Source organism: Branchiostoma floridae, chromosome 14 (assembly GCF_000003815.2).
Source record: "Branchiostoma floridae strain S238N-H82 chromosome 14, Bfl_VNyyK, whole genome shotgun sequence".
In the NCBI taxonomy this organism is placed as follows: domain Eukaryota; kingdom Metazoa; phylum Chordata; class Leptocardii; order Amphioxiformes; family Branchiostomatidae; genus Branchiostoma; species Branchiostoma floridae.
In genome coordinates, this window is record NC_049992.1 from 20844694 (window position 1) to 20857245 (window position 12552).

General features: G+C 41.4%; 1 protein-coding gene across 1 annotated transcript in view; it reads left to right on the forward strand.

Annotated features, from left to right (window-relative positions):
* Window positions 1-2435: 2435 nt before the first annotated feature.
* Window positions 2436-12552, forward strand: part of LOC118430247 (cytidine monophosphate-N-acetylneuraminic acid hydroxylase-like) — a 14896-nt gene continuing 4779 nt past the window's right edge. Inside the window, exons 1-11 of the mRNA XM_035840957.1 lie at window positions 2436-2623; window positions 3802-3992; window positions 5199-5346; window positions 5768-5849; window positions 6033-6176; window positions 7085-7220; window positions 7539-7685; window positions 8189-8363; window positions 9825-9941; window positions 11927-12042; window positions 12471-12550. Of these exons, the coding sequence (XP_035696850.1) occupies window positions 2447-2623; window positions 3802-3992; window positions 5199-5346; window positions 5768-5849; window positions 6033-6176; window positions 7085-7220; window positions 7539-7685; window positions 8189-8363; window positions 9825-9941; window positions 11927-12042; window positions 12471-12550 (1513 nt within the window). The 5' untranslated portion in view covers window positions 2436-2446. The remainder of the gene's footprint in view (window positions 2624-3801; window positions 3993-5198; window positions 5347-5767; window positions 5850-6032; window positions 6177-7084; window positions 7221-7538; window positions 7686-8188; window positions 8364-9824; window positions 9942-11926; window positions 12043-12470; window positions 12551-12552) is intronic.

A 12552-nucleotide genomic window follows, 5' to 3' on the forward strand; every position in this document is an offset into this window, starting at 1 on the left:
ACTATTTGTATGGTGTCCCTGTGCAGTGTTTGCGGAATGCACCAATGCATGGTTGGAAGCTGGATTCATCCACCATGAAATATTGTGAACCACTCCAGAAACAGCTTCACCCCCAAGGAGAGGCTCAGGTACACCTAACATCATATTTGTAACGTTATATTTGTATTTGGGAGTTATAGATCGTTTTGCAATGACGTCACAGTCGCGTTCGAACGTTCGAACGGCCATGTTGGATGATAAGCTGCTCGATCTCCATACGGCTGTGTTGCGCGTGGTGGACTCGTTCGTGGAAAGAAAGTTTTTTAATTCGGAAACGGGCTGGATGTTTGCCGTGCGAACTGCGAGTTCCATGAAAACAGCATACGGCCTGCGCAATGTTTCTAGTTAACAACATTCCTTACAGTGCATCCTCTTTTAGTTTGATTAACAACATGAGCCCCGGCCCGGAGTTTGCGTTATACAGACTAATGCTCTTTTAGCGGGCTGAAAGTTGGTTTCTGGCACGGGGTATGTCTCGGACGCAAAGGCCCTGTCACACAAAAACAAGCTGTAAATGATATTTTTATCAGTATGCGCCTGATATTCTGTCGAAAATCAAGCAAATTTCAGAAACTACCAAATAACTGAAGTTCCAAGGGAGATAGTCATTAAAACTGGGCGGTCTCGCTCCGTTCACACTTGTGTGCACATGAAAATGGAAAAAAAAGGAAATGACGCGCAGTGGCACGGCGCAGTGTGGTCGTTTTCCTTTTTACACGGACAAAAAAAGCGCCCTAGGACACGGGCGGAAAATATAATTAGACAAATAACATACCAGAGAAGTTAGATAGCTGGGTCGCAAACCGTATTCCTGAGTCACTTAACTCCCCTGACATATCATCTGTCTATATCTGTCTAATTTCTACTAAAGATCCAGTGCCCCGTGGGGCTTGATAGAGGCTAAAGGTGGGGTCACACCTGCGTTTATATTCAAGTCCGTTTGAGGTGCGTATGAAGCTCTTAGTCTCTACCAGGCTCCTCAGGTCGCGGGAAAAATAGTACAAATTAGACAAATATAGAGACATAACATGCCAGATGAGTTAGCTGACCGAGAAGTATGGTTAGCGACCCAGCTGACATGTTACCTGTTTACGTTTGTTCAATTTCTATTACTGTAAATGCATTTAAGTTCGCGGGGATTTAATTTCGCGGTAGCGGGAAAAAGGACTTTTCGCGGTGGATTTAATTTCGCGGCAACACCATAGACTGCAATCTAATACCATAATAGAAAAATGTTCGCGGTGGATTTAAGTTCGCGGTGAAGCAGTCACCGCGAAAATCGCGAACATTAATCCACCGCGAACATTTCTGCATTTACAGTATTTTTCCAACGACCTGTGGGGCCTGGTGGAGGCAAATACTGCCATGTGCGCCTCATACGGACTTAGATATATACGCAGGTGTGGCCCCACCTTAAGAATTTCATACGGACCACTGCGTACGAACTTGAATATGTACGCACGTATGGCGACACTCTTACACAATACTATGACAGCCCAGTTCCGTATCTCGCATGATTTTAGTACAGAATCGACTTGTCGGGCTTGTCTTCCACTGAGCTCTGTGCTTGTGTTGTGGCAAGGGACACTTCTACAAGCTTGGTGTAGCTCCTGTCACCTCCATGCTGTCACTTATACAGTTTGGCACCTGACAAAACATGTGCCAAGCATTCTGAGTTTGAATTTTCAGTATTAAGTGCACAGTCTGCAGCTGTAACTTCACCTGCCCTGATTACCTTTAATGCTGATTGATCAAATGAATAAATAAAATTATGTGGTTTTTTTTTGTTATTTTGTGAGTAGGGCTTTCTGTCATCATGGTTCTTTCCTCGTAGACGAGGATGTTCCAATAGGGCTTTCAAATACACGCACAAACCTAATCACTATTCCGCTGCCCCCCACTATCCGCTTGGCGGCTTGCCTCACGGAGTTATGGTCGGGGAAGCGCCAAATCTTGTCCCGTAAGGCAAGCGGATAGTGGGGGCAGTTGGATAATGGGGCAGGTATAAAGCTCGTGCGCGCGTGCGTTGGGGCATCGGTAGCTAGTTCTCAGTGCGCTGCCTCTATGAAAGAAGTTCATAATTATGTAGTCTCAGGGTAGGGGCAGCGGATGGCCGGGTATTCCACGATTCCACCATCGAAACCATCGTTATAGATCGTTGAATGCCGTTTTTTTTAAGCATATGGATCAAGACGTATTTATGCAACTGTGTCATGATATCTAGCCTTGGCTACATCACTTAATGTTTCCCAGTACGGAGACAAAACAGCACACTTGAACCCTCTGCAAGTAACTTTGATAGCGCCGTTCTGTTCTATTCATCCAGGTTATCATCCAACATGGCGCCCACGCGTGATAGAACGGTTTTCGAACGTTCTGTGAAAACGATCTATTGTAGTAACTAAGTATGCACTTTGCGTGCGAGGGTAATAACTCGTGCAAGAGTTTCCCTAATGCGCTATTTTCTACAGTACCGGAGCTGGACGAGAAAGGCACGGGCCTCACCTTAGTGGAGCAGACTCCGCCTGAACCGTGGAAGAAAGATGCCAGACCTCCCCAGGAAATCGTACCGGGAGAAGTTCAGGTCAGAATAATGTAATAATTTATTGCATCATAAACGGCGCGCAAAAAAATTTCTATTGATGGTAGTTCCCGGCAAAAACAAAGTGACAAAGGTGTTTCAAGGGTCCAGGTTTGAGTTCACATTTCTCATAATGTGCGGCGAAATGACGTTTAACAGTCGTAGCACAAGAAAACCACACAAAAGCAGGCAAAGGTCGAAAGATGGGGGTCGGCCAAATCGGCTCATACTTTGTATGTGTGATAGGTATGTGACACTAAGGTCAGCCATATAGTTAAACCCTCCAGCTATTTATCGTTATAGCGTTCTGAGATGCGGCGAGGATGAGTGAGTGAGTGAGAGTTCTGAGCCCCCCCTCAGAGACCATCTAAAATCCAACAATTTATGGCTGAATATTCTTGAAATTTCGATGGCTATTCTGGTACATGCGATAAAGCACAAACTTAAGTTTTGAATTTCGATACAGCATTGGTTCTAAAGTTTTACAGACCAAAAGTTAAAGATGACGTATTAAAGTTAAGAGGGTGTGATAGCGGGTTACCTGAACCACTGAAAGCAGGATTTTATCACTGTATTAAAATGTTAGACATTTTAAGACCCATTATCTGAAATCAGCGGTGATTTTGATGAATAGTTTTACTGTTGCTAGAGAAAGAAACATCTAGTTGTAAAAAAAATTGTCTCCTAATCGGGCCATACGTAATACGAGCCATGAGAAGTGGGGGTGTCTATGGTGAGTTTTCAGGATTGGGGCTATAGTAAATCAGGCGATTTCACTATGGGGGAAATCATGGCAGATGTTTGTGTAGTTGTTTGTTAACCATCATGATGCCTAATTGTCAAAGTATTATGCTTTATTGGCAATGGTAATTTGGGCTCCATATGGGGTATTAAGGGATACAATAAAATGAATTATGCTGCTTTTGGAATCTGTTTTACATTCTTTCAGACCATACTTTTAGATTTTAGCATTAACTCGATTTTTCTGGTAAAGATGCAACAGAACTGTCCTTGATGTTTACTTTCACTTTGGCCTCCCTACGTATCAAATAACGGCCACTCTAGCCCACCTCCAAATTCATGACCGAAACCCCTATCTGCTTGGCGATGAAAACGAGTGAGACTCAAAGTAAATGCCATTCACAACATCAGCCCATCATTTAATGCCTACTTCCTCGTAGGTATCCTTCCTGGCGCATGCGTGCATGGAGCTCAAACTTGGAGACAAGGTCATGATTTTTGACCCCTGGTTGACCGGACCCGCCTTTGCCAGGGGATGGTGGCTGCTCCACGAACCGCCCGCTGATTGGCTGGAAAGGCTGTCACGTGCTGACCTCATGTACATTAGTCATGTACACTCGGATCATTTGAGGTTAGCAAAAAGTGTTCGACGGAACAGAGCTTTGTATTCAACACTGTCAAGAAATATTGTTAAGACTTCAGGCCAATCCAAATGGTATATTGTTGTATTACAATATTCATTCTGCATGAATTACAAATACATGCAGTTTATAAATGCATTTGCAGGCATGCATACTTCAGGATTTGAACGTAATGATATGAAAGTGGATCGTGCAGGGCCAGTTGTGATCCTTGATTAGAAATAATGTTTGTCACATTCCGATGTAATGATAGTAGGCTGGTTCGTGTTAAGTTACTGCCATGATGTAATAGAGATAAAAAGAAACAATAATAAAAGCAAGATGTAATCGGAATAATACACCTGAAATGAACACTTGAAAAAATAATGTTTCATTGAGTAATAGCTGTGATTCTTCGAACACTTTAAAAACTTTTTGCTGAGGAGCTATTATACATTATTCAGCTTTTTCTGCTCCACTCTCACCCTTTAAGTAAAAATGGACTGTTCCAAAATTGAATTTAAAAAAAAAAGCCCATGTGGGAAAGATCCGGAACTACGGTGCTACTATACTATTAGTTGTTTTGTACGGTAAACAAACTTTTATTTCTTAACTACAACACTCATACAGCATGCTAGTGTTTCACACATTAACAAAGAAGGCACCGTTGTATTTCAAGAAAGAAAGAAAGTTTTTATTTCACAAACGGAATGCCGCTTTTCTGGTGCACGGTACTTTCATACTAGTGCGGGACTGTAATCGCTCTTTTTTTTATTAGGCCATGTTAATTTGATTATATGGATGACATCCTATGGGAATTCAAAAACTGGTGCAAGCGTGCGAATAAAAAAGTTTTACATAAAAAAATGTTGTCTTCATTATGAAATCAAAGTGGTCAGGAAGGTTGAACAAATGACACATGCACAGAATATGGTATACCAATACATCCAAAATGTATGCTTGTGATACTTCGAAGAGAAATGCTTATCTTGCACTTCTAAAATGAATAATTGCTGCTCAGATGCTTCTCTTTTCTTTGGATATTTTCTCTGTAGATCATTCTTAGCTACACAGCAACCACATTTATTCGTTACGATTAGTACTCAAGTTGCACGTCTAACATTCTTTTCTTATGTTACTTACAAGATTACCCTAATCTAGGCTATGACAGTTTGTAGCTTCTGGACGGAGATATTAAAATGTTGTTTTCTTCAAAGCTACCCAACGCTAGAGAAACTGTCGGCAAGGAACCCAAACATCCCAATCTACGTAGGAGACACGTCCATGCCGGTCTTTTGCAAGCTGGAGCAGAGCGGGGTCAAGTTAAACTGCATCAAAGTCTGCAGCTTTGGTGTGTGGCAAGAGGTGAAATTTTTTTGTCTAATAATGATAACTTTATATGAGTAGTATCCCAGGGCTTGTGGATAGGACGTTAACATTGGAATGTTGTTACCAAAGCTAAAAGTAGGTTCCCACTCTACTTGCAAAAGGCAAGTGATGGCAGAGACAGTATCAAAACGAATGTTAAGTCTTCTTTGCAACATTGAGATTAAAACAAATAGTAGCGTTTGGTTGCTTTCAATATCGTACGGAACGCACCTGTATGTCTGGAAACAGTGCTATATCTGGTTCGATTAGTAGAATATTACAAATAATTTGATTCTATATACTTAGTTAATTGATGTATTGATTGAGCAGGGGGTTGGTTGGTTGGTTGGTTGGTTGGTTGTGGTTGGTTGGTTTCTTGCTTAGTTGGTTAAATTGAGTACGTTGATTACTTATATAGATCAATGTTGACCTTCGCTTCATGATCCTGATGGACGGCGTTCATCCTGACATGGACACCTGCATACTAGTTGACTACAAAGGTGGGTGCACATGGGCAATGTTCTTGCTATTGTGTAGTTCTAGGCTGCAAGGAGCAATCTGATTCTTCTCTTTTCAAAATAATGCTTTATATGAATGATCTTTGCGGTAACAATCTTAAAAAGAATGAAAGAAAAGGGAAGGAAAGGGATGGGAAGGATAAGGAAATGAATTTGTGTTGTCAGGTCATCTGATCCTGAACACAGTGGACTGCACTCAGCCAAATGGTGGGCGGCTGCCTAAGAACGTGGACATCATGATGAGTGACTTTGCTGGAGGAGCTTCTGGGTTTCCTATGACATTCGAAAACTTCAAAGGGCGGTACACCGGTAAATGTTTCAGCCCACCCTTGTGGTTTCAAAGTACTGAGTCTCTAAATTTTGAGTATTCTGAGTATTTTGATCGTATTGTGATGACTGTTCGCATCTGTATCTCTGTGTTCCGTTTGCTCCGTTCGTATGTAGTTTGGCATGTCGTCTGCACTCACTTGCGCGATGATGAAATTTTTTTCGCGGTACCTGTTGTTATAATCGATGTAAGAACTATCACCCCTGCGTTTCTCGGTATATTGGTCCAGGTATGCGTTATTTCGGCGTGTTAGGCGTTGTGTTAATTGGATATTGCCAAGCAGATGTTGCGTGATGCAGATATTAAGTTATGTGAGAACAGCTGCCGCGGTAGAGGAGTCCCTAAGCAGATATAGACTCTGGCTTCCTAGCACAATTTGCAATGCATAGGTCAGTGCCAGAGTTATAATAAACAAGTATATACTTTGTCCTCTTAAGCTATCAGTAATATCAGGGCTTCGTTTTTTTTCCTGCTCGTCGTTATTCGTCTGTCTTGGACCGTCAATATCATCGGCAAAATGTATATTGCTACAACTTATGAGGGGGAAGAATGAATACGTCATAGAGTATGGTAGCTACGATCACTTGTTTATATTTCTGTGCTTTTTGGTGTGTGTCAACAACAGATGAAAATATATGTAACACGTCCACATCTGGAATTTGAATTCTAGGCAAACCGGTTCTAACACTAACAGGAAGCCGGGGCAAAAGTGCTAGCAAGGTCTCTAGAAGGTGGTGGGGAATCGAATGGCCTTGTTGAATTTTTTCCCCCGGTGACTCATTTTTTAAAATCTATCGAGCATTAGAAAGTTCTATCCAACTTGATTTAACTAATTATAAAGTAAAGTAAATACCTATTAATCGTACGTTTGTTGTTGCTGATTGCATAGAGGAATGGAAAGCCAAGTTCATCGCCACTGAGCGAAAAAAGCTGCTGTATTACAAGACGCAAGTGGTTCGTGACGTCCACCCCAAGCTTTACTGCCCCTTCGCTGGTTACTTTGTGGAAGCTCATCCTTCCGACAAGTGAGTTGGCTGATGTAATCACCTCTAACATAATTGTATTAAGTTTCTTTATAAATTTCTAAGCAACTACTGACGGATACGTGACAATGTTTCTGGATTCTGTTGTCTTTCTCCAACCATTCACACAGCAATGCTTACTGGTTCTACTAACCAGTACTGCACTACCTTGGTATATCTTCATGAATGTCGTGATTGTTTTAATTCGCGTTAGATATGCGCTAATACAGCAACCAATTGTATGTACAGCAACCAATCGTATCATAATTAAGTTATGTACTATAGGCTTTGACTTTTGTTTATTTTCATATATTGTTCCAGATACATCTTGGACACAAACACAAAGAACCAGGCAGACCAGCTGAATGCCCTCATCAATAAATATTCAGACCGTATAGCAACTTGGACCCCAAAGCCTGGAGCGACTTTGGACATGGCTCTGATATTAAACGACTCCGTTAACCACGGGTTTGTAAATTCTCTTCTCGTATCAAACACGCAACTGATTTTCACTTACTTGTCGTGATCTAAGAAGTAAACCACTTTCCACTAGTGAGTATTGGTCAATGCAGTCAAGGTCAACAAAGACGGGATCAAAAGTCTTTGTATCTCGACGGGAGACCTGGCGCATCCCCGCATTGTATTCAGCTATACGAAAGCGTAAATCACCCCGTTAAGGGGCGGTATATCTCCGTCGTGTGTATTAAAGCACGTCGACCGATGATGATGATGATGACTTTGTATCTTTTATTTTACCCGATGCTCACTCGCCACAAGCATGTGCTATAGTATGGGAATGTTTCAACACTAAATAGAACAGTTTCTGAGTCAGGTTGGTAAATCAATTGCACTTAATACTGACAAATTGCCGAGAAAGGCAAGAGAGGAAATACCAAAAGATTGAGAGGTGAATATTTTTTTGCCTGTGTGCACTGAAGAACTACCATGTCCATCATTTCCTCTACTCCCAGACTTGCAATTGTAGACCCTCCAACGGGGACTAAGATCTACAAAGACAGCTGGGATTTTGACTTCTACATCCAGAAGATCAACGAGAGTATTGAGAGCGAGATTTTTGCCTACCCGAACTGGGTCCCCTTCTACTACCAATGGGCGGGCTTTCGGGACTACAACTTGGTACTTCGGGTAAGTTATCATGTATTGGTCAGCTTAGTAAAGTGATTATGTTTAAAGAACCAGTTTTCATTAAACCGTTTTTTCAACAACTTATTTTGAAAAAGGTAAGCCTTTACCAAGGTTCGCGTATGTGAACGTTTTTTTGCCTAGTTATAAGTATGTATTGAAGAAAGTCAGTCAAGGGTTGTTAAGTGATGAAATGTCGTTTTCGAGAAGATGTGTTTTAGCAGGGACAGGCAGATTGAATAAGTCCATTAGGGGATGTACGTTGTGACAACGGATCTTACTTCTTGTCATTTGATATAACTCGTGTTTTGTGTAGAGTGGACTGTGTGTTTGGATTGATGCATGTGAACAGTGGGGCTAATGACGCTGTTTCCTGGGGAGGGTCAAAGTTTAATTAGCATGACATGCGTGGGGCCACTCTAATTGCTGCAAGACCACCACGGTGAGACCACATGTAGCTGGTGCTTATGGACCGTCGCTGTTATGTTCTGTTTCGAAAAATGTGGTGTGGCTTGGCTGTTATGTTATGTTATGTTATGTTATGTTATGTTATGTTATGTTATGTTATGTTATGTGGTGTGTGCCTCATTGAAAAGTGATGTTAAGTGATGTTGGCCATTAAGGCATGTAAGGTGTACTATGTTGCAAATATCAAACAATTCCCTTGGATGCAATACCATTCTATGTTAGATTTTCTGTTAGGTTTGGAAATGCACTGTGATCTCCCATTTCCAATTTCTTGCCATATATAATCAGACAGGCCTAGTGTTACTGCATACAACTAGTGACGATTGACTTTGAGATCGAAAATCACCACGAAACAGTCATTTAAAACCAGTTTCTGTGTTCAGTCATTTGTTAAACCCTCCTGACTTCTTTTCAGGTTTCTTAATGAAGGCAACTTTCTTTTTGGTCAATGTTTATTTTTATTCGCTCACTCGCATCGGTTTTGGGTTTCCCAGTGGATACCATCCGTATAATCAAATCAAATTATCTCAAATTATCAAATTATCCGGTTCTTTTGGTTCACTACCGATTTTTTTAGTATTTGAGGAGAGTCAAACCTCAAGGCACGGTATAATTTTGAACCCAGTTTTGTTACTAGCGGATCAACATTTCCGTCTGTTCTAATGCTTAGGTCACAATTGGAAAAAGGGGCCCTGCAGAGCAGTTAAATTACGAGCTGCTTTTTCTGCACTTACGGGCGGGACCCCTACGAGGCCACATTGGGTACCCTGTGGTTATCGAGCTTTTTCTAATTTCGACAAATAGACGTCGTAACCTACTCGTGAAAACACCGAGAGGTATCCCAGCGGTGTCTTGCCGCAGGCAAATTTTGCATCACAACGGGTACTGGCGCAAAGGAAACCCAAGAATTGCTATTTGCTTCTTAAAAAGGCGGTGTTGCTTCTTAATGTGATTTATCGGCTATACAACAAACGACTTGGTCCTCTTTTCCTTCAGATGATAGAGACAGATGACAACTTTCAGCCTGTTGAGGGCGGATACGATTTCTTGGTCGATTTCTTAGACCTGACCTTCCCCAAACACCGACCTGCCAGGGAGCATGCGTACCTACAGGTAATATTAGGAAATCTTGGTATCTTTAAGATATCTTTTATGGACCACGTTCTGCTTAACTTCCATTGAACCTTAGTGTAAAAGTTAGCAACGTGTTTAGCTGATAATACAGCATCAGGGATCTGCATACCATATTTCTGCAATATTATGTTTAATACCATTTAAAACTAGAGTTACCCGAACAGTTCCACTCAAGACTTAAATGTCTCATTCATGAATTACTAAGAGTTCCTACCCGAAAAGCAAACGAATGCATGATTGTGTGTTTATATCACTCGGAAATTCCATTTTATCCATCTCAACTAACCTGGAATAATGCCCATAAACAAACACACATACATATACAGACGCTGTAGTAACGTAGGAAAAAGGCAGGTCAGCCATTTTTGAACTTCGCCTTCCTTTCACAACCGCTAATTAAATACCAATCATCAGGAAGTTCCATTAATCGGTTCTTCAGTTATATTGTTGACCTACAAAGAAACTCACCTAACACTATGGCATAACCAAAAATATACTCTTCTTGTCGAAGGTAATAACAAGGCCACAGAACCACCACGCTTTTACTTTTCTAGCCTCGTAAAGAACACCAATATAAGGGGCAAAATACCCCTCTACATCAAAATGGTGAAACTCCTTCCCATCATACAATTCTGCCTTAAGGTAACAAGATAGCCCACAACAAACAAACGAATACCACGGCGGCCGCAAACTAATAAACAACATGTCAGCATAAATGAAATATCACTGTTTTGCTAACACAAACCAATCCTTAACTATACAAGTGTGGTGCACAACTGCGGTTTGGCAAGCACTGAGTGTCAGAGAAACCCGGCCCATTTCTGGAATTACTCATTTTCCTAATTAATCGTGTAAAGAAAGCCAAGATTTTCATACAACATTTCAAGTTTTTTAACTAGAGTTCCGCATACCTCCATAAAATATTTAGAGCTTTTGTAAATTTCATGCAATTGACTTGCACATTTTCATAATTTATGCATAGTGTTGTCCTTATCATAAAATTCACATCATTAATCATTAAGCAGTTTTGCATTTCTTACATAAATTATGCAAATAAGTTACTCATTAGCATATTTGGCTTTTGCTTATATTCCACCTATCATAAGGTTTCGGACAAAACTGGAAGTCGCGCTGCAGTACCAAGGAAGGCAGCTAGGGTGCCCAAAATCTAATCATTTTCAGCTTTCATCACGCCCTACCAACAAGTATGGAACCAATGCACCCAGCCGTTCTTGAGTTATCTTGTTTACACACAGACACACAAACGAAAATATAACCTCCATAACATTTCATGCAGGTAATCATCACCTAAGGGATGTAAAAACTAAAAGTAATGCCAATCCATCAACCCCTGCTTGACTTATACGCTTCCAAAGATAACAACAAATCGCCCACTGCAGTTCAAAACTAGCCAAGGGGGCCAAACGTACACGGCTTACTCCCTGCCCAAAGGTGTATCCACTACTCAAAAGTCATAAACCTGGCACGTTAGGAACATTTACCTCCAATTTTGAACCTCTGCTGCAGTACCGTAACTTGCGGCTGGGAGGCCCATTATGGAATTTGACCTTCCTTTTTCCAACCTCTACCTATCCACCAAATATCATGAAAAACCATCAGCAAGGTCTCGAGGTATGCTGTCCTCAAACAAACGCACGCACACACACGGCCCGCTACAGTCTCGACAGAATGTGCTACGCCAACCATTTTCAAACTCGACCCGCAACCGCTACTCAAATACCAAAAATCATGAAAATCAACACTCAGCTTCTCGAGTTATATGCTGTTGGCCTACATATGGAGACAAAACATGTAGCCATGACCGAAAATACAACCTCCTTGGCGAAGGTAAAAACGAATATGTTTTCTTTTCTTGTGTATTAAGTACACTCCGGGTTATTGTTAACGCTCGTTAATGTTGACTTTAATTTACCGGCTAATTCATCTTTCCATTCCCCGCTCAGATCAAGAACCGGATAGGAGTTCATCGGCAGACGGTTTTGAAAGGCCTATTTTGGGATGACCTCTATATCGGCTTTCAGAACAGGATATTACGTGACCCAGACACATTTCACTACAAGTAAGAGTGGGACATCGAAGGCTTTTGTGGATTGTGAAAACGGGAGGAAAAGTGCAGACTGTAATCTAGATGACTTCTGTTTTCAAAATACGGGGGTACATGCTGCTAGCACGTACGCGAATACATGCGACACTGGTGTTCAGTCTGCCTGGTAAATTGTTTGCATCAGTCAATGTCAGCTCACTGTAAAGAAGAACTTGAAAACCGCTTAGCATTTAACCTGATATGGGGCGTCAGTGTGTTTTATGGCATTATGGCAAATGAGTGAATCAACGTTGTATCCGAATGATTTTGCATTCTCTTAATTAAGACACAACTATATGGTAACGAGAGTTAGATATATACGAGATCGGGATATCGTTTTATAAACAGGCATGATGCCTTATACAGATACGTTCCATTTAATTTTTTTTCTCATGTTTCTGTAGGTTCTGGAACCACATGCAGATCCTCCTGCCGCATCACCCTCCGGACTGGGACGGTCTCCTGCGCAAACAGATACATGACGGT